General features: G+C 41.4%; 2 protein-coding genes across 2 annotated transcripts; both read right to left on the bottom strand.

Moving 5' to 3' along the window:
• Window positions 1-357: 357 nt before the first annotated feature.
• Window positions 358-5,621, bottom strand: NCR1 (natural cytotoxicity triggering receptor 1). The gene is made up of 7 exons (XM_041738834.1): window positions 5,546-5,621; window positions 5,428-5,463; window positions 4,965-5,249; window positions 3,016-3,294; window positions 2,705-2,755; window positions 1,634-1,681; window positions 358-1,507 (listed from the first exon to the last, which is right to left on the bottom strand). The coding sequence occupies exons 1-7, from the start codon at window positions 5,577-5,579 to the stop codon at window positions 1,317-1,319; spliced, it is 924 nt and encodes a 307-aa protein (XP_041594768.1). The 5' UTR covers window positions 5,580-5,621; the 3' UTR covers window positions 358-1,316.
• Window positions 5,622-19,084: 13,463 nt separating this feature from the next.
• Window positions 19,085-21,958, bottom strand: FCAR (Fc fragment of IgA receptor). The gene is given in 5 exon segments (XM_041733895.1): window positions 19,085-19,248; window positions 21,603-21,698; window positions 21,701-21,748; window positions 21,751-21,888; window positions 21,949-21,958. Coding segments are annotated over 5 exon segments (456 nt in total).
• Between the last annotated feature and the right edge of the window lie 922 nt (window positions 21,959-22,880).

Genomic DNA, 22,880 nt, shown 5'->3' with positions numbered 1-22,880 from the left:
TTGAGTTGGAACAGTGAGAGGAACAGCCTTGTGTGGAAAAGACCCCTCCATTCCTCTGAGAAGGCTCTCAAGCCCCTGCACTTTTATCTGGAGACCTGAAATTCTGCTACCTTACACATTTTTTTCCCCCTTGAGACTGGAGGTTTCCTACCTAGATTAGAATATAGAAAATTTGGGATGTCATAAACATGCTCCAAACCAGTCTGTCATGTCTTGGGATGAAGAACACTAAGATTCAGTATCAACAGAAGCTCTTGGACTGTGAACACCTAGTAGATGAAGAACAGGAAGAAGGACAGTCAGTACTGGTACTGAGGTAACAATTGCTGTGAGTTTCAGTTTCCTGTAGTACTGAGTAATAACAGCTGCCATGCTTTGAGTTGACTTACAAGTGTCAGAGCCCATGCTGGTTTCTTGATATTTTTTATCTCGTTAAATATGCATGTCACCCCTTTGAGGCTGGAGTTAATGTTCTCTGATATATAACATAAAGCTCAGATTTAAAGAATGGGTTTCAGCCATGTGGGTGTCAGAATACTGGTGGGGGGAAGGGACCCCTATAATGGTTATATTAATGGGTTGATAGAATAAAAATTCGTAAGGAACAAAGGGTCCAGGCAGCATTTTAAGGACCATAATCAGGAGTCTCAGGTGCTGGGGCACCTGGATGGCTCAGTGGTTGAGTGTCTGCCTGCAGCTCTGGTCGTAGTCCCAGGTTCCTGGGATCGAGTCCTGTGTTAGACTCCCTGCAGGGAGCCTGCTTTTCCCTCTGTGTCTCTGCCTCTCTCTGTGTGTCTCTTGTGAATAAATAAATGGAATTTTGTTTTTAAAGGAGTCTCAAATGCTAAGCTGTGCTACAGCCTCATTTATATACTCATTGACCTGGCGTATATTTCTGAAGGACTTTCTTAGTGGCAAGAGCTGTGAGCACAGCCACCATACACCACATGGGCTAAATTCACACAAGTTCACTGTAGAGACAGGAAAATGGATATGTATGCAGTGTTAGAGCCCCTGTGCTGTTACAGGGGAGCATGGAAGTGATATCTGAAGTCAAGCTGGAGGATTTGGGGAACTTTTTTGGGGGAGACTCTTTGGGGTGGCGCCTTGCTGGCTCCTGTTCCCCTTGATAAATGCCTATTCTGTACTAGTTGTTAAATATCTTGAATGATATTTTGCAGCAAAGGAAAGAAGAACTAGAGACAAAGACCAAACTAGGAAGGAAATGTTCCGTCCCTCCATGGGTGCAACACAGCTCACACAGCCCAAGGTCAATGCCAGTGTTCAGCTCTAACTGTGGCCAGCACATCTCTTGGTCATTTGTCCAGGGTTCTCTGTGTTCTGAACCTTCTCCTGCATTCCTGAGGTGAAGCCCTGTTGGCTTGCTCTTGTATCCTCTTCCTGCAAAGCCAGTAATCAACCAGGAGGCACATGAGGGCCACCAGGACCAGGAAAGCCAGACCAATCTGAAGGATATTATGGGCAGTGTGATCCCCGAAGGCAGGGTCTGGGGTGAGAAGAACAGACTGATTACTGACAGGAATAGCCGGGCACCACCTCACTCCACCACTCTCCCACTCCCCGTTCCAGATCACATTCCTTCACAGTGTGCAGCACCCCATTGCTTGCTTACCTTGCTGGAATTCTGCTTCTGTGGCTAACAAGTAGGTGTCCCAAGGTTCTGCGGATGATAGGGAAGTGAAGTAGGGAGAAAAAGAGATGGTGCTGGTCTCTGCTGAGGGAGCCTCTCCTCCCCTTGGATGGACCCCATGATCTTCTGCAGCTTTTCCAGGTCCCCACCCCACTTCCAGGTCCTATTGGCTTCGTCTGGCAGGTAGAGAGCAGGAGCCAAAGGGCAGGCAAACCCAAGGGGGAATTCAGCTCCAGGGCCTCATGCCAGATGTGTCTTCCTTCTAGCCCTCAGTTTCCTAATTATGTTGGTCAACATGACTTCTTCCTTACACATGGGGTAACTCACAGGCTCCCCATTTTCTTCAAGGCCCTGAGCCCAGCCACCCTGTCCCTAGCAGCATGTGTATGAAGTCACTGCTGGTGCAAGGCTTCTGTGCTGCTCTGCTGTCATGCTGGCCATCCCCCTGCCACACTCGGTGGCCACTCCCTCTCTCTGGAACACTCTTCCCCATGTAGGCACAGGAGAATGCCCTCAGTTCCCCCCCCCCTTTTTTTTAAGATTTTATTTATTCATGAGAGACAGAGAGAGAGAGAGAGAGAGAGAGAGAGAGACAGAAACAGAGACAGAGACACAGGCAGAGGGAGAAGCAGGTTCCATGCAGGGACTCCCTGGGCAGAAGGCAGGCACTAAACCTCTGAGCCACCCGGGGATCCCCCCCTTAGTTCTTTAGGTACTTGCTCTGTGAGGCCTATTCAGACAGCTCTAATATTGCCACCTGCTCTCCCCAACACTGTCATCCTGTTCTACTCTGTCTTCTTTCCACACCACCATTTGCTCCTCCTGTGCTATATGATTGGCTTATTTATCTGGCTTTGACTCATGGTCTGTCTCCTGCTGGGATGGATACAATATAGTGCCACAAAAGCAAGGATATTTGTCTGCTCGACTGATGGAGTTGCAGGTCATGGCAAATACTATGCAGTAAATGGGATATTTTGAACAAATGCCATGTTTTTAATGCACTGGGAGTCTTTGCTCCCTTCCCCAGGCTTAGAAATACCTGTTACTCACCAGAAAAAGATGTATGTTCTGTGGGTACAAGGCTGGTGTCCCCAACACCTTCTGGCAGTGGAAACAAAGAAAACCATGAGGGTTTTGGGTTTCCTCTGGTCTTCCTGCCTCATCTCTGAGCCCTCCCTCTTCTTGTCCCTCTGGCCTTCTTCCTCAGGAACAATCAAATGGGCCTCCACAAAATGCATGTGGATGAGGGTGCTGGAGCGAGATGCCCTCCGTGTTTTCCCACCTGTCCCTTCCTCATCACTGGTCAGGCTTTACTTGGGGTTCCAGAGAGGACATGAGGGGAAATCTGGGAGTTTCCTCACCTGTGACCAGGAGCTTCACAGGCTTACTGGGGAAAGACCATGCATGGTTGTTATAAGAGCCAAAACATCTGTAAGTCCCTCTGTGGGCTGTGGTCACAGGGCCTATGGCAAACTCCACCTGGATGTTCCCATATCTGTGTTGTGGGTGGCTGGATCGTCCCTCCTTGAGCAGAAAGAACTTGTTTGTTGCAGTGTCTAGACGGCAAGAAAAGGTCACGTTCTTTCCCGAAATCACCTTATTCCCGGGATGAACGGAGAGAGTGGGTGTATCATACATTCCTGTGGGAGAAGGAGACAAGTAAGTTAAGAGAGTCTTTATCCTACCTTCTGTGTTCCCTTCCTCTTTGGCCTTAAGGCTGAGATATCACTCCCCAGAATCTCTGTTTCTTATTTTGGTCATGGACACTTCCTCCCTGATCTCTCCCTTCAAGACTGAGACACTCACTCTTCTAGCTTTTAGGAGCAGTAATATGAATCTCTCTCTCTGAGGATTTCTGACATCAGTGGTGCTCAGAGTTAGTGATCCTTGGGGCCAGCGACATTGGTATTGCCTGGAAGCTTATTAGAAATTCACATTCCCAGGCTCCACCCCAGACCCCGAATCAGAAACTCAGGGGAAAGGCAACCATCTGTGTGTTTAAAAATAATTATTGTTCACAGCATCCACTACATTATCTAAGAAATTAAAGTGCTTGGAATTTAAATTGTAACTTGAGGAACTGTAAAATGTTATTTAAGAGGTAATGTATTTAGAGAAGAATTAATGAACTAATAAATAACAAAATAAAAGGAAAAAATTACTATTGTTTTAAATTGTTATGAACTACATGAAACATTAAATTTACTATCTTAACCATTTTTAAGTGTACAGTAGTTCAATGGCATCAAGCGCATTCACATTGTCATGCAAACATCACCACCATCCATCTCCAGGATTCTTTTCATCTTGCAGAACTGAAACCATCCCCATTATTAAGCAGCCTCTCCCCATCCCCATCCTGTATCCCCTGGCACCCACCATTTTGTTTTCTTTCTCTATGAATTTGACCATTCTAGGTCCCACAGAGAAGTGACTTAGGTACTTGCTCTGTGAGGCCCATTCAGACAGCTCTAATATTGCCACCTGCTCTCCCCAACACTGTCATCCTGTATTTGTCCTTCTGTCACTGACTTATCTCACTAACCATGATGTCCTCCAGATTTGTCCATGCTATAGCAGGTGTCCCAATCTCCTTCCTTTTTAAGGCTGAATAATATTCCATCATGTGTATACCACATTTTGTTTATCTGTTCCTTTGTCAGTAGACACTGGGATTGTTGCTACCTTTTGGCTATTGTAAACAGGGCTTTCATGAACATGGGTGCACACTGGAGCCATTTGTGTTTTCACAAGCCCTCCAGGTGATTCTGATACCTGCTTAAGTTTGAGAACTGCATCCCTTGGCTGAAGGGAGTGTCCTTATCCAAGACTGCATTCTCTCCTAATCCCATTCCATACCACCATTTACTCCTCGTGCTTATTGATGGGTGGTTTGTCCTGACTTGGACTCATGGTCTGTCTTCTGTTGCTAGAACATAAGTGCCACAAAAGCACAGACGTTTGAATGGAACCTCCCTAGGAGGGGTTGACACTGGCAGGTACAGAGCCCCTAGTCTCATCTTGAGACCATTCAGAAGGGCCTTCCCAGGTCCAGAGTTCCACATTTGCTTGGCTGAGGTGTCTGTTGAAACAACCAGCATTGCCTTATACCTGGCTTGTTTCCCTCATTCCTCATCATAGGGTCACTTTTGAGAATGATCCCCAGTGCATCTCCCCTGGAGAACCTGACCTATGACAAATCTGCCTCTAGGTCATAGATAACCACTAAGTGAGGTTGAATGACACTAGCGGAGATTAATAGATTAATGATGACCCTCCCCAGGACTCAGACCCAAGATGAAATAGTCACCTGTTACCACCAGATCCAGAGGGTCACTAGGCTTTGACCAGAGCTCCTTGATTCGGTAAAAGCACCTGTATTGCCCTGCAGTGAGTAGGGTCATTTTTGGGATGCGGAACATGACTGTGTTCCTCCTTTCAAGTTGTTTTGGGCTCTGCTGGGCATAGAGATGTCCTTCAAGATGCAGCTGATATTCAATGGCCTTAGGAGTCCCCTGGCACCAGATGAACACTGGCATTCCCTTTGGAATCATGAAATTTGGCTTGACCCAGATGATGGGTTTTGAAAGAATCTCTGGAAGAGAATCAGAGGCTAGAGTTCCAGATAAAGTCCCTACCCACGCAAATTTCTACCCTGTTGGCCTCAAGCCCTCCTAGCAAACCAGAGCCCCTGACCCCTCCTTTGGTTTCATAGATAGATACTGCATCTGAGCCCAGAAGAGAGATTCTGTGGCTCTGAAGAAGGGACTCACGCTTCTGGGTGCTGGTGGTCTGGCTCAGGTACAGCCCTGGAAGACAGGAACAATGAGACATGCTGCTCACCCACACCCAGGCTCCCAAATTCTGTTTCCCCTGTGTGCAAGAACTCACCAAGGAAGAGAAGGGCAGTGAGTGTAGAGGTCATAGCACTGATTATACCAGGCACATATGGAGGAGCTGAGTGGAGACTGAGCCCAGCAGGCCAGTAAGTGCACAGGATGTGGTGGGTGAAGCCCAACAACACTATTTGACATGGGGCTTTCACACTGACTTTTTATAAGAAGGCTCACAGTCTTCCCTGTACTTTGACCATGAGACAAATCATGGTCCCTATGACATATCTGATCATCTCTGTGGTCTAACCAGATCCTCTGACAATTGTATGCCTCACCTGAGACTCATCTCAGGGTTCACTTCTAAATTTTGAAATGTGAACAATATGCCCAGGAAAGGCATAGGGTAGTGTACCAAGTGGAAATGTTAGAATCATTAAAAACTTTGTGTTTAATCTTGGCTCCTCTTTGTTTTGTATACATATGGTTGGATCAGTTAATTGGTTTCATCAGAATGAAATAACACTACTTTCTCCAAAGATTTGGAGAATCTTTACAATGTTTCAACAAAATGCAATTTTTAAAGTAATCTTTATTTTTTTGCCTTTTTTTTCTTTTTTTGAAATTTTTATTTATTTATTATAATAAATTTATTTTTTATTAGTGTTCAATTTGCCAACATACAGAATAACACCCAGTGCTCATCCCGTCAAGTGCCCCCCTCAGTGCCCATCACCCAGTCACCCCCACCCCCCACCCTCCTCCCCTTCCACCACCCCTAGTTCGTTTCCCAGAGTTAGGAGTCTTTATGTTCTGTCTCCCTTTCTGATATTTCCCACACACTTCTCCCTTCCCTTATATTCTCTTTCACTATTATTTATATTCCCCAAATGGATGAGACCATATAATGTTTGTCCTTCTCCGATTGACTTACTTCACTCAGCATAATACCCTCCAGTTCCATCCATGTTGAAGCAAATGGTGGGTATTTGTCATTTCTAATGGCTGAGTAATATTCCACTGTATACATAAACCACATCTTCTTTATCCATTCATCTTTCGATGGACACTGAGGCTCCTTCCACAGTTTGGCTATTGTGGACATTGCTGCTAGAAACATTGGGGTATGGGTGTCCCGGGATTTCATTGCATCTGTATCTTTGGGGTAAATCCCCAACAGTGCAATTGCTGGGTCCCGGGATTTCATTGCATCTGTATCTTTGGGGTAAATCCCCAACAGTGCAATTGCTGGGACCTGCAATTGCAGGTCTATTTTTAACTCTTTGAGGAACCTCCACACAGTTTTCCAGAGTGGCTGCACCATTTCACATTCCCACCAACAGTGTAAGAGGGTTCCCTTTTCTCTGCATCCTCTCCAACATAACAAAATGCAATTTTTGAAACAAAATATTCTGTTTCTTACATAAGTTTATTTCTTTAGTCTGCTATAAAGCAGAAATTAAATATTAAAATCTTAAGTATTTTAAAACTCAAAATGTGTTCTTTTTTTTTCTCAAAGGGTCCAAGCAATCTTTGAAAACGAAATGTTGGGAATGTGAATTGGTACAGCCACTCTGGAAAACTGTGTGGAGGTTCTTCAAAGAGTTAAAAATACATCTTCCCTATGACCCAGCAATTGCACTGCCGGGATTTACTCCAAAGATACAGATGCAGTGAAATGCCAGGACACCTGCACCCCATTATTTATAGCAGCAATGTCCACAATAGCCAAACTGTGGAAGGAGCCTCGGTGTCCATCGAAAGACGAGTGGATAAAGAAGATGTGGTTTATGTATACAATGGAATATTATTCAGCCATTAGAAACGACAAATACCCACCATTTGCTTCAACGTGGATGGAACTGGAGGGTATTATGCTGAGTGAAATAAGTCAATCAGAAAAAGAGAAACATTATATGGTCTTATTCATTTGGGGAATATAAAAATTAGTGAAAGGGAATAAAGGGAAATGAGAGAAAATGAGTGAAAATATCAGTAAGGGTGACAAAACATGAGAGACATCTAAGTCTGGGAAATGAACAAGGGATAGTGGAAGGGGAGGTGGACAGGGGTTTATGGTGACTGGGTGATGGGCACTGAAGGGGGCACCTGACGGGATGAGCACTGGGTGTTATGCTATATGTTGGCAAATTGAACTCCAATAAAAAATTTTTTTTAAAAATTAAAACAAAAAATTTGTTTTTTATTTTATTTTTTAATAATAAATTTATTTTTTATTGGTGTTCAATTTGCCAACATACAGAATAACACCCAGTGCTCATCCCGTCAAGTGCTCCCCTCAGTGCCCATCACCCAGTCACCCCAGGCCCCACCCACCTCCCCTTCCAATACCCCTTGTTCATTTCCCAGAGTTAGGTGTCTCTCATGTTTTATCACCCTCACTGATATTTTCACTCATTTTCTCTCCTTTCCCCTATAATCTCTTTCACTATTGGCCATCAGTTCTGTTTTTTTTTTTAAGATTTTATTTATTTATTCATGAGATACACACACAGAGGCAGAGACCTAGGAAGAGGGAGAAGCAGGCTCCCTGCAAGGAGCCTGATGTGGGACTCAATCCCAGACTGGGGATTATGCCCTGAGCCAAAGGCAAATGCTCAACTGTTGAGACATCCAGGCATCCCATCCTGTTCAGTTCTATATGAGTTTTGATAAATGTATATAGTCATGTAACCAACACCAAAGTCAAAATATAGGACAGTTTTGTCCTCATATAAGTGGTATTGGTAATGTTTGTCCTTGTGTGTCTGACTTACCTCACTTAGCATAGGGCCTTGGGGTTCATTCCTGTGACTGCAATTGACAAGATTTCTAGTATATGTGCTGCTGAAGTGAGCACAACAAGATTTCTATTACATTCTTTTCTGTTGCCTCCAGTCCTTGGCTCCAAATCCCAGAACCCCTCTTCTGCAGCCAGCTGACACTTACGCATGTCACCTATCCACATGGTCTCCATCAAAATGTTCTTAAACATTTTGAGGGAGGGCATTATCCTCCAGAGTCCATAAGGTCTTTTTCAGAAGCGATCCTGGAGAAGAAAAGCTCAGGTGAGATGGGCATTTTTGATTGAGATGATAACTTGCACATCCACTCCTGGGAAGATTCAGACCTAAAAGCAGTAGCTCTCCTCTGTGAAAAGGGTCATGCACTGGATTGCTACTGTCTTGTCTTCCCACATATGACTTGCCAAGGATACTGCTGGGGGTTTCTTACAGCTAAATTTCTGTGTGCATCATTTAGGGACTTTGTCTCAATAAACTTACAGGAAAGATGGGTGCAGAAGTTGTGGGTAAGGACCCAGAGCCACTCACCAGAGGTTTTTTTTTTTTTCACCAGAGTTTTTATGTTGACCACATTTCTAGAGAGTAGACACAGCCAATGCATGTGAGAAACCTGGCTATGTGCTATGGGTTTTTTGTTTGTTTGTTTTTAAGGAGGGGAACTGAGTTGGAAAAATTAGAGAGGGAGACAAACCATGAGAGACTTCTAACTCTAGGAAACAAAGGGTCATGGAAGGGGAGGTGGGGGGATAGTGTAACTGGGTGATGGTCACTGAGAAGGGCACTTGATGGGATGAGCACTGGGTGTTATACTATACTATTTTTTGGCAAATTGAATTTAAGTAAAAAAAAAAGAATTAAAAAAATAAAGTCACACTTGGCCTATTGAAACATTTAGATACCAAACTTTGGGGGAGGGAGGTGGTGGTTGCTAGTTCAAAGGAGACAATGAGGCAGGCTCCCCTGTAGATTACAAAGGTGTCCCTGGGCCATGAGAGCATCTTGTTTCACTTCTCTCCTGTAATACATCTTAATTTACTCATCATTGTCAGCCTAAAAGTCCATTCATAGTCCTTAGAAGGTAAAGTTCCTAGTGAGTTGATCCCTGTGTCAGAAAAGAGCTAGTTGTCCTTTGGGGATAAAGTACCCAGGACCAGAGAAGCAGTTCCTTTGGTATGGTAAGAAAGTTCTGCCCCTCCTCACTTCAGAGAGTTTGAGATTCTATTCAAGGGGTTGGTTGCCTGATAACAGGTTTCTGTGAAATTATTTTAAAAGTTGTGGGGAGCTCCCTGGAATTTAAGTTAACTTCCTGGCACCATGGAGAATCAGACTAGTATCTCCATGCCATGACCCTAGTTGGGGCTGAGTCTGGACTTTATTTTATTTTTTATAAATTTATTTTTTATTGGTGTTCAATTTGCCAACTTATAGAATAACACCCAGTGCTCATCCCATCAAGTGCCCACCTCAGTGCTCGTCACCCAGTCACCCCCACCCGCCTCCCACCTCCCCTTCCACCACCCCTAGTTCATTTCCCACAGTTAGGAGTCTCTCATGTTCTGTCTCCCCTTCTGATACTTCTCACTCATTTCCTCCCCTTCCCCCCATTCCCATTCACTGGAGTCTGGACTTTAGAGAATTGGCCTAGCCTTTGTTTCCTTGTAGGTTTCTTCTTTACTTACTATTTTAATAATTTATATATGCACATGACAGTTCTATATCTCAAGTCCCTTGGTGTTGCTAATTCTTTCATTGTATTTTTGGATTTCTTTGTTTCTTCATGAAGTTTTCAACTTTATATTGCTAATCATTCACAGCGAATTTTCTTACCTATGGAATTCCAATGAATATTGTTGTGTGTACTTTTAGCAGAAGTGTTGCCTTCCATTTGATTCTTCTGGAGGGCCCAGGTGTCTCAGCAGACTGTTACCATTTTTACATTCATTTATGGGTTTGGTCCTACATGGCTTAGGAATGGAATTCAACCTCACACTCTTGTGGAAGATGTCCACGTTTCTGATTTTTCATAAGTCTGCTTCCAGACTTGCAGCCAGATGGGTTTTCTTATTCTTTTCTGAGATGGTGATTGGACCAGTTTTAGAGCCACTTTTTCTAAGAGGGAAATCTTTCCAAAGACTTGTCTTTATCAAAGTATTTTTTTCACTCTACAATACTACTTCTACATAGAAGTCTTAGCTTGAGACTTGAATTATGAGGGCTTAAGACCAGATTTATTTTCTCTGGAAGGCACTGACACCACACCTTTAAAGCTTTTCAAGTAATATCCTATCCAGTATCTGTCTAGTAGACAAGATTTCCATTCTCACTTTAATCAAAATGGTTTTAGGTTAAACTCCATTTCTGGGAGTGAGTGATTTTACTTTTTAATTTCTCTAATTTAAAAATTTCCTCGGTTTTATTTAGGGATAATTGATTAAAAAATTTGTATGTATTTAGGATGTATGTGATGATTTAATATGTGTATCCATTGTGAAATGATTACTATGATCTAACACATCCATTACTTCATTATTACAACCTTTTTTTTGTAATGAGAACACTTAAAGTCTACTCTCTTAGCAAATTTTAAGGATGCAATACAGTATCATTGACTATAGTTATCATGTTGTGCATTAGATCCCTAGAATCTATTTAGCTTAAAATTCAAAGTTTGTACCCTTTGACAAACATCTTATTTCCTCATTCACCAGCCCCTTACAACCATCATTTTAGTTTCTTTTTTTAAAGATTTATTTATTTACTTATTTATGATAGACATAGAGAAAGAGAGAGAGAGGCAGAGACACAGGAGGAAGGAGAAGCAGGCCCCATGAAGGGAGCCCGATGTGGGACTTGATCCTGGGACTCCAGGATCGCACCCTGGGCCAAAGGCAGGCACTAAACCACTGAGCCACCCAGGGATCCCCATCATTTTAGTTTCTAGTTCTATGAGTTCAATGTTTTTAGATTTTTACCACATACAAATGAGATTATGCAATATTTGTCTTTCCATTTGTCTAGCTCATTTCACTCAGTGTAATGACCTCCTGGTTTATCTGTGTTGCTACAAATGGAAGAATGTTCTTTTATTGTGGTTGAATTTTGTGGCTATGACACGTTATCTTTCATACATCAATGGATCCTTAGGTTGTCTACTTATCTTGGTTATTGTGAATAATGCTGTCATGAACATAGGGATGCAGGTATCTCTTCAAGATACTGGTTTCATTTCCTTTGGATATGAACCTAAACCTAGGATTGCTGGTAATATGGTAAATCTACTTCCACTTTTTGGAGTAACTGATGACAGTTACTGATGACTATTTTCCAAAATGGCTGTCAAAACAGTGTGCAAGCGTTCCTTTTCTTTCACACCCTTGTTAACACTTATTATCTCTGCCTTTTGGATGCAAATTTTCCTAACAGGTGTGAGGTGATATCTCATTGGTTTTTATTTTTTTTGTATATTTTTAAATTGGAGTTCTATTTGCTAATATATAGTATAACACCCAGTGCTCATCCCATTAAGTGCCCCCCTCAGTGCCCATCATCCAGTCACCCCATTCTCCCGCCCACCTCCCTTTAAAACCACGCCTTGTTCGTTTCTCAGAGTTAGGAGTCTCTCATGTTCTGTCACCCTCTCTGATATTTCCCACTCAATTTCTCTCCTTTCCCCTATAATCCCTTTCACTATTTTTTATATTCTCTGTATGAATGAAACTATAAAATGTTTGTCTTTCTCTGATTGATTTACTTCACTCAGCAGAACCCTCCAGTTCTATCCATGTTGAAGCAAATGGCGGGTATTCATCATTTCTAATGGCTAAGTAATATTTCATTATATCACTGTGTTTTGATTTGAATTTCTCCCTGATCACGAGTGATGTTGGGCATGTTTATGTGTACATTGACCATTTGCATGTCTTCTTTGGAAAAATGACCATCAAGGTCCTTTGTCCTTTTTGAAATTGGGTTTTTGTTATTTATTATTTGCTGTCAAGATGCATGAGTTCCTTACACATTTTAGATATTAACCACTTATCAGATATATGGCTTGCAACTATCTCCCAGTCTATAGGCAGTCCTTTTGTTCTGGTGATTGTTTCCTTTGCTGTACACAATCTATTTAGTTTGATGTAGTCCCACATGTTTATTTTTGCTCTTGTTTCCTCTACTTTTCATGTCATGTCCAAAAACAATCATTGACAAGATGAATGTCAAGGAGCATTTTAGGATTTAAAAATTTTAGGATTTAAGGTATTGCACTTAAGTTGTTAATCCATTTAATTTTTAATTTTGGAGTACAGTGTAAAATAAGGGTCTAATTTTATTCTTTCACAAATATTTTCTCCCAGCCTGAGTCTTTCCCCTAAGATCAGGAACACGACAGGGATGTCCACTCTCACCACTGCAATTCAACATAGTATTAGAAGTCTTAGTCTCAGCAATCAGGCAACAAAAAGAAATAAAAGGCATTCAAATTGGCAAAGGAGTCACACTCTCCTTCTTCGCAGATGACATGATACTGTACATAGAAAACCCAAAAGACTCCACTCCAAGATTGCGATAACTCATACAGCAATACGGGAGAGCGGCAGGGTACAAAATCAATGCCCAGAAATCAGTGGCATTTCTCTATGCTAACAATGAGGCTGAAGAAAGAGAAATTAAGGAGTCAATCTCATTTACAATTGCACCCAAAAGCATAAGATACCTAGGAATAAACCTAACCAAAGAGGCAAAGGATCTATACCCTAAAAACTACAGAACACTTCTGAAAGAGATTGAGGAAGAGACAAAGAGATGGAAAAATATTCCATGCTTATGGATTGGAAGAATTAATATAGTGAAAATGTCAATGTTACCCAGGGCAATTTACACATTCAAGGCAATCCCTATCAAAATACCATGGACTTTCTTCAGAGAGTTAGAACAAATTATTTTAAGATGTGTGTGGAATCAGAAAAGACCCCGAATAGCCAGGAGAATTTTAAAAAGAAAACCATAGCTGTGGGCAACACAATGCCAGATTTCAGGTTGTACTACAAAGTTGTGGTCTTCAAGACAGTGTGGTACTGGCACAAAACAGACACAGATCAATGGAACAGAATAGAGAACCCAGAAGTGGACCTCTATGGTCAACTAATATTCAACAAAGTAGGAAAGACTATCCACTGGAAAAAGGACAGTCTTTTCAATAGAGAGACTGGGAAAATTGGACATCCACATGCAGAAAAATGAAACTAGACCATTCCCTTATACCATACACAAAGATAAACTCAAAATGGATGAAAGATCTTAATGTGAGACAAGATTCCATCAAAATCCTAGAGGAGAACACAGGCAACACCCTTTTTGAACTTGGCCACAGCAACTTCTTGCAAGATACACCCATGAAGGCAAGAGAAACAAAAGCAAAAATGAGTTATTGGGACTTCATCAAGATAAAAAGCTTCTGCACAGCAAAAGAAACCGTCCACAAAACTAAAAGACAACCTACAGAATGGGAGAAGATATTTGAAAATGACCTATCAGATAAAGGGCTAGTATCCAAGATCTAGAAAGAACTTTTTAAACTCAACAGCAAAGAAACAAACAATCCAAACATAAAATGGGCAAAAGACATGAACAGAAGTTTCACAAAGGAAGACATAGACATGGCCAACAAGCACATGATAAAATGCTCCGCATCACCGGCCAACAGGGAAATACAAATCAAAACCACAATGAGATACTACCTCACACTAGTGAGAATGGGGAAAATTAACAAGGCAGGAAACAAAAAATGTTGGAGAGGATGTGGAGAAAGGGGAACTCTCCTGCACTGTTGGTGGGAGTGAACTGGTGCAGCCACTCTGGAAAACTGTGTGGAGGTTCCTCAAAGAGTTAAAAATAGATCTGCCCTTCGACCCAGCAAGTGCACTGCTGGGAATTTACCCCAAAGATACAAATGCAGTGAAACGCCAGGACACCTGCACCCTGGTGTTTATAGCAGCAATGTCCACAATAGCCCAACTGTGGAAGGAGCCTCGGTGTCCATAGAAAGATGAATGGATAAAGAAGATGTGGTCTATATATACAATGGAATATTACTCAGCCATTAGAAATGACAAATACCCACCATTTGCTTCGACATGGATGGAACTGGAGGGTATTATGCTGAATGAAGTAAGTCAATCGGAGAAGGACAAACATTATATGGTCTCATCCATTTGGGGAATATAAAAATTAGCGAAAGGGAATAAAGGGGAAAGGGGAGAAAATGAGTGAAAATATCAGTGAGGGTGACAAAACATGAGACATCTAACTCTGGTAAATGAACAAGAGGTAGTGGATAGGAAGGTGGGCGTGGGTTTGGGGTGACTGGGTGATAGACACTGAGGGGGGCACTTGACGGGATAAGCACCGGGTGTTATGCTATATGTTGGCAAATTGAACTCCAATAAAAAAATAAAATAAATAGGGATCCCTGGGTGGCGCAGCAGTTTGGCGCCTGCCTTTGGCCCAGGGCGCGATCCTGGAGACCTGGGATCGAATCCCACGTCAGGCTCCCGGTGCATGGAGCCTGCTTCTCCCTCTGCCTGTGTCTCTGCCTCTCTCTCTCTCTGTGTGTGACTATCATAAATAAAATAAATAAAAAATTTTAAAAATAAATATATTTTCTTCCAGTCTGTAGTTTGTCTTATAATTCTCTTGGCATTGTTTTTTTATTAGTGTTCTTTTTAAGTTTTTAGTTTTAATAAAGTTCAGCTTATTTCTTGAAGTTTGATTGTTTCATAGTTTGTATCTTTGGTGTTGTATCTGAAAAGGCATCACTATGGGGCACCTGGCTGGCTCAGCGGAGTGTATGACTATTAATCTCAAGGTTGTGAGATTGAGACCCACATTGGGTGTACAGATTACATAAATAAACAAACAACAAACAAACAAACTTGAGAAAAGATCAGTTGACTATATTTATGTGGGTTCTATTTCTGGGGTCTCTACTCAGTTCCATTGATCTATTTGTCTATTATTTTGCCAATAGCACACTGTCTTGATTATTGTGGCTTAAAAAAAAGATTATTTATTTATTCATGAGAGACACAGAGAGAGAGGCAGAGACATAGGCAGAGGGAGAAGCAAGCTCTCCATAGGGAGCCTGATGCAGGACTCCATCCCAGAATCCCAGGATCACACCCTGAGCCAAAGGCAGATGCTCAACCACTGAGCCACTCAGGAGTCCAACAGAATCATCTTTGAAGGTATGGTTTGTGTTATCCAGTCTTGAAATTGTTTACTATGTATCAGGCTTTGTTTTGTGTTGTTTGCAACCATTAACTCCTTGAAACCTCATGATAACCCAGTGAAGTTGGTAGCATTTATCCCCCCAGTTTGCAGACAAGAAACTGAGGTATGGGATGCCTGGGTGGCCCAGCGGTTGAGCATCTGCCTTCAGCCCAGGGCGTGATCCTGGGGTCCCGGGATCAAGTCCCACATTGGGTTCCCTGCAAGGAGCCTGCTTCTCCCTCTGCCTGTGTCTCTGCCTTTCTCTCTCTCTCTCTCTCTCTGTCTCATGAATAAATAAATAAAATCTTTTTTTAAAAAAGGAAACTGAGGTATGAAGAAGTTAAGTAAATGGCATGTTTTATCCAGCTAATTAGAGGTATTGTATGATTGCTTTAGGGGGATATGCCCCTAAACCTTCAGTGTCTTCCTTGGACACCACATACTATGGTAAACCATACCATCCTCTTCAGGAAGTTTGTTTCTGGTTTCTTATAAAGTCTTCTTAGGCTCACACTCATACTCCTGGGACAATCTCTGTTTAGAGACTGTAAGCCATGTTGGAGATGATGGATTTCAAACCATCACTCAATCACTTAAAGGGTGAGCAACACCCAGTATGTCACTAACAATTTATTCATTTTTTTGGCACTTAAAAAACTTATTGAGATATAACTCACACACCATACAATTTACCCACTTAGAGTGTATAATTCGATGATTTTTAGTATATTCACAGAATTGCTCAACCATTACCACAATGCAATTAAAAATTTTTTTACTACCACAAAAAGAAACCCCCATGCCTGCTGGTCATTGATGCCTATTTTCCCCTCACTCTGCCAGCCCCAGGAAACCAGTAATCTACTTTCAGTCTCTACAGACCACAAAGAACTAAGAGCTTTTCACAAATTGTAGTAAAAAAAATACATATAATTTTTTTTATCATCTTAACTATTTAAAAAATTTTCTTTATTGTAGTAAAAAAATATAACATGAAATTTACCATCTTTACCAATTGTACAGTAGTGTGCAGTACATTCATACTGTTGTGAAGTGAGGCTCCAGAACTTTTTCATCTTTCAATACTTAAACTCTATACCCCCAAGGGGAATTGTTGCTTGACAGATAGGGTTTCGTTTTAACCATTTTTTTGGTATGGTTCAGTGGCATTAAGCACATTCACACTGTTTTGGGACCATCACCACCATCCCAAACTGAAACAGAATCCATATATTTGTATCATTATTCAAATCATAACATTTTAAAGTTATTGTTTATTTACTTTTAAGTAGTCTCTATACCCAGTGTGGGACTCAAACTCACAACCTCAAGATCAAGAGTCTCATGCTTTACCAACTGATCCAGCAGGTGCTCATCAAATCATATCATTTATGAGTGTCTGTTTGCTCACATGAGAGGTGGATTGAATAGAATAAAATTCACAGCCTTGAAGTATGCTCCTATAAATGAAGTGACTAGCATAAAGCCTAACATAGAAGTGAAGGCCCTGGTATATAAGCCAAGCCTTAGGTGTAACCTAAATCAACCCAATATATGAACTATTAGAGGCTAATGCACTCACCATTCAGTGCTTGAAATAAAAAAAAGGCAAAGCAGAATTTATTTTTGCTATGTTGAGGGAGAGTGATGCTGGCCAGACATGGTGTCTTTGAGCCTCTGAGCAGAGCCTACAGATGACCCTAGACAGGGTTTTTGGGAAATGTGGTTTCTCAGGGCATCTTGTAGTTTGGTATCATCTGTAAAAGATGTTTTTTTGAGGGGGACTTTGATTGGCTGCCATTCAAGGTATGTTTACAGGAGTAAACTTGTTTCTGATTGGCTGATATTTAAATGCAAGGAGCTGATTGGTTGAATTGCCAAGGCATTTTCACTGAGGTGAGTGTTCCTTGACAATGGGTGAAAAATTGGTTCTGGTGGCTCCTTGTCATCATGGCTACAGGATAATATAGTCTTTTCCTAGGAGGGGAGGATGCTTTTATTCCTACGGTTATAATATGCTTTTCCAAACAAGGCTCTTATGTGGAAAAAACCAAGCGTGTGAGGCTAATCTTATCCCTCTGTCAGGATCCAGCCCCATTGCATCCTGGCCCTGCTGTTAAGTCTCTGATTAGCCATCCTCTGAAACTGTGGCACTTACTCATAGTTTTGTCCGGCCCAATCACTAACATTTTCTCATCAACGTATTCATTCATAATCTCAATAAATATTTATAATATTTTATGCCTTGTAGACCTCATGATAAATACTACAAAGGGATGGATCAATAGACTAACCAGTCTATTGAAAATTCACATGCTTATTGGAGCTATTTTCACTAGTCTATTGACTTTGCATTAGAGACATGAGACATTTTGAAATGTTACATATATACAATGGAATATTGCTCAGCCATTGAAAAGAATGAAATCATATATATCATATATATATATATGATATATATATATATATTTATTTATTTATTGGAGTTTGATTTGCCAACACATAGCATAACACCCAGTGCTCCCATCATGTACTCCCCTCACTGCCCAGGCACCCACTCAATCCATCCCCTTGCCATTTGCAATGATGTGGATGGAATTAGAGGGTATTATGCTAAGTGAAATAACTCAATCAGGGAAAGACAAGCATCATGATTTCACTCATAGTGGAAATTAAGAAACAAAACAGATGAACATAGGAGAAGGAGCTATGAAAAGGAAGGGGAAGGAGCTAGGGAAAAATAAAATAAGATGAAATCAGAGAGAGAGACAAACCACAGAGACTCTTAACTATAGGAGACAAATTGAGGGTTGCTGGAGGGGATGAGGATAGGGAAATAGGGTAACTGAGTGATGGGCATTAAGGAGGGCACTTGATGTGATGAGCACTGGGTGTTACATGCAACTGATAAATCACTAAACTCTACCACTGAAACTAATAACACACTATGTTAATTAATTTATTTTAAACAAATAAATAAAAAGAAAAAATGTTAGTTTCTTAACAATGGGGAAAGCATGACTAGGTGATGGGACACCAGAAGCACATATGTCATGGAATATATGGTATGATGAGTGGACAGTGTTAATAATTAATTAGTAATATTAATAATGAGTGGAATTCTAAGTGTTAAGGTTTTACCTAGAAGGATATGAGGGGATCTGGTTTTGCTGCTAAATTCAAGACAGAACGAAGTTTTGAGCCAGATCTTCTTGCAGAGGCTGGGAGAAAAATAGCAATGAGAACTGAGAATTCTTTTTCATGCTTTTTATCACAGGAAATGAGTTAAGCCAAGACTATACCAAGAATTTTCTCACCAACATCTAGAAAGGTGGTGTACAACGATACCAGATATGTATAAAAAAATACCATTGGATTGGTTTGAAAGTGGATCCAAAATTCTTAGTGCCTCATTCTCTTTTGTTCTCCCAGTAGCTCTGCAGGACGCCACAGTGCTGACTCACTTCTGCTTCACTGACAGGTATCTACCTTGTGGGTGTTAGGAGTTTGTCCAAAGTCCATTCTGTCTAACATTCCTGTTTACTCTGGCTCAGTTCAGGAAAATCTGGCCAGTTTTCCTTGTTTGGAGCATGATGACTATGCCAATTTTCAACCAGTATGGCCAGGAGAGCCAGCCCAGCTACACTCATTCAGATCAAATTCCCCATCGTGTAATCTTGGTTCATTATATCTACAGACATAATTCAAAGGAGATGAGCAATCACTGGTCATGTTCCATTTCATCCCAACCCCAGAGCCCTGAAAGGGGAAATCATTTCCCTATTTGTTTTTTTTTTAATTTTTATTTATTTATGATAGTCATACAGATAGAGAGAGAGAGGCAGAGACACAGGCAGAGGGAGAAGCAGGCTCCATGCACCAGGAGCCTGATGTGGGATTCGATCCCGGGTCTCCAGGATCGCGCCCTGGGCCAAAGGCAGGCGCCAAACCGCTGCGCCACCCAGGGATCCCCATTTCCCTATTTGTGATTACAGTCAGAACCCCTCCTCAACAAGCTTATGCATTCATGAGCACCATACTTAATCTTTGAGCCTGAGTCCAAGGGGGAGTCTTGTGAACTGGAAAGGAGGTGATCATGTGAATGTTGTATTTGCTTTTCATTCCCCCTTTATGTGGTGATTTCCCTGAAAGAATAGTCATATCCTTACAACACCTCCACATATTCAGAACCCTAAATTTTCTCCTCTACATTTTCTTCATCCCACATATGACTTGTGTTCCTCTTTCATATGTGAAAAAGGATAGCACTATTCATATCTGGGAAGCAGCTCGGAGAAATTTTTCAGATACTTTTAGGTAAAATGTATCTCCACTATTGTATGACTGTTTACTAGACATTGCTGTTCTCTGAATCTTTAAACACATTTCTTTATTTGTTATATGGACTTTCTGGGCCTATGTCCTTTCAAGGATGTAATAAAATACTGTGAGATGACAATGCTCAGAAATCATAGTAACTCTTTCTTGTTAAAATACAGAAATTAATTTCAAATGGATTTGGAATTTCAAATTAGTTCCTAATTGCAAAGTGCAAAATATTTTGAGTTTAAGAAGATAATACAAGGTGGTAGTATCCTGATACTGGATTAGATGATTTCTAAAACAAAATACAGTGACTATCTGCTCTAAAGAAAAAGACTAATAAATTCACTCCTCCTCCATCAATGCCTAATTATCCATGCATTGTTAAATTAAAAGAGCACTCCAGCCTGTATGATCTTACACTGCCATGACTCGTATTTGTGCTCAGTTTGTTGAGTGACCCAGACAAGGTGGGCATGAGAGATTAATGTGGTTTCCCTGTTCAATGATTAGCAGTTGCTTCCCTTTGCTGTAACTTGTCTTCTGCTGAGCAGAGAGATGCAAACACTATGATAATGTGGCTCGTGTTAGAGTTTTTAGAATTCTTCCCACAAGCTATAAGTTACCAGCCGATCACTCAGAGTGGAGCCTAGTACTGAAGATTAGTTTAAGGGTTTCCAGATACAACTAAGCATGTGAAGAAGAGAAGTGGGTTAGTTTGAGGTGGTGTCTGGGATCTATTGTCTCAACAATGCTCCTTGATGTGATTCTGAACTTTGGCCACTCTATTCTTAACAAACCAAGTATATTTTTTAAAGATTTTATTTATTTATTCATGAGAGACACAGAGAGAGGCAGAGACATAAGCAGAGGAAGAAGCAGGATCCCCATGAGGAACCTGATGTGAGACTCGATCCCAGGACCCCAGGATCACAACCCGAGCCAAAGGCAGACACTCAACCCCTGAGCACACATGTCCCCTGGACCAAATATTTATTATTATTATTATTATTATTATTATTATTATTATTTTAAATACATTTATTTTTTATTGGTGTTCAATTTGTCAACATACAGAATAACACCCAGTGCTCATCCCGTCAAGTGCCCACCTCAGTGCCCGCCACCCAGTCACCCCCACCCCCTGCCCACCTTTCCTTCCACCACCCCTAGTTCGTTTCCCAGAGTTAAGAGTCTTTCATGTTCTGTCTCCCTTTCTGATATTTCCCACTCATTTTTTCTCCTTTCCCCTTTATTCCTTTTCACTATTTTTTATATTCCCGAAATGAATGAGACCATATAATATTTTTCCTTCTCTGATTGACTTATTTCACTCAGCATAATACCCTCCAGTTCCATCCACATCGAAGCAAATGGTGGGTATTTGTCGTTTCTAATGGCTGAGTAATATTCCATTGTATACATAAACCACATCTTCTTTATCCTTTCATCTTTCGATGGACACCGAGGCTCATTCCACAGTTTGGCTATTGTGGACATTGCTGCTATACACATCGGGGTGCAGGTGGACCAAATATTTTTAAAAGGCACTGTCTGGAGAACTCTAGGAGAGGATGTGGAAGCTGAATGGGGTGTGGATTAAAGTCTTTCTCTCTTTGCAGTCTCTACTGCCCCCACTGTTCTTTCTCAGTGCATCTCTTTGCATTCCTGCTGGATGTGAAGGCCCTGAGGAGGAGGGCACAGGGCTGGGTTGGGGTGCACCTACCTGTGACCACAGCAGGGGCATCACTAGGGCTGACCACACATAAGGGCTGCCACTGTGCCAATCATAGCACCTTTAGTTCCCTGAGAAGCTTGGTTCACAGGACCTAGAATAAAGGTGCCTTGATGTTCCCCATTTTGGGTTATGAAAGGGTGGCTCCTCCTTCCCTGGTCAGTGAAAATATATCAAGTGGGATGTGTGCTGAACTTCACTGTAATGAGATCTTCTCCCCTAGCTTCACCACGGCACTCTGGGCAGCAGAGAGGAAGGGTTTGTCGTAGAAACCTAAAAGAGAAGAGAGTAAGCTATTAGCAAGGTTTTTCTTCCTTTCCCTGTTATCCTCACCACCCCCCATTTTCTTTTTATTTTTTAAATTGGAGTTCGATTTGCCAACATATAGTATAGCACTGGGGAGTCTCTCATGTTCTGTCACCCTCTCTGATTTTTCCCACTCATTTTCTCTCTTTCCCCTATAATCCCTTTCACTATTTTTTATATTTCCCATATGAGTGAAACCGTATGATGTTTGTCCTTCTCTGATTGGCTTATTTCACTCAAAATAATACCCTCCCGTTCCATCCATGTTGAAGCAAATGGTGGGTATTCATCATTTCTAATGGTTGAATAATATTCCATTGTATATATAGACCACATTTTCATTTATCTTTTCATGGACACCAAGGCTCCTTCCACAGTTTGGCTATTGTGGGCATTGCTGCTATAAATATTGGGGTGCAGGTGTTCCAGCGATTCACTACATCTGTATCTTTGGGGTAAATTCCCAGCAGTGCAATTGCCAGGTCATAGGTACCTTTATTTTTAATTCTTCAAGGAACCTCCACACAGTTTTCCAGAGTGGCTGCATCAGCTTGCGCTCCCACCAACAGAGGGTTCCCCTTTCTCCACATCCTCCCCAACATTTGTTGTTTCCTGTCTTGTTGATTTTTGCCATTATCACTGGTATGAGGTAGTATCTCATTGTGGGTTTGATTTGTATTTCCCTGATGGCAAGTGATGTGCAGCATTTTCTCATGTGCTTGTTGGCCATTTGTATGTCTTCTTTTAAAAATTTTATTTATTATTTATTTATTTATTTATTTATTTATTTATTTTTTATTGGAGTTCAATTTGCCAACATATAGCATATCACCCAGTGATCATCCCATCAAGTGCCCCCCTCAGTGCCTGGCACCCAGTCACCCCAACCCCTTGCCCACCTACCTTTCCACTATCCTTTGTTCGTTTCCCAGAGTTAGGAGTCTCTCATGTTCTATCAT

Source organism: Vulpes lagopus, chromosome 2, assembly GCF_018345385.1.
Source record: "Vulpes lagopus strain Blue_001 chromosome 2, ASM1834538v1, whole genome shotgun sequence".
Classification (NCBI taxonomy): Eukaryota; Metazoa; Chordata; class Mammalia; order Carnivora; family Canidae; genus Vulpes; species Vulpes lagopus.
Note: the sequence above shows the minus strand (reverse complement) of the source record. Positions and strands in the feature narration are given on the sequence as shown.

Excerpts from the sequence above, each read along its gene's own strand:
- NCR1 (XM_041738834.1), bottom strand. The coding sequence starts at position 5,579 with ATGACCTCTACACTCACTGCCCTTCTCTTCCTTG. Across the intron at positions 1,682-2,704 it reads AGAACATACATCTTTTTCTG|AACCTTGGGACACCTACTTG; the intron begins GTGAGTAACAGG and ends TATCATCCGCAG. Across the intron at positions 1,508-1,633 it reads AGAAGCAGAATTCCAGCAAG|ACCCTGCCTTCGGGGATCAC; the intron begins GTAAGCAAGCAA and ends TTCTCACCCCAG.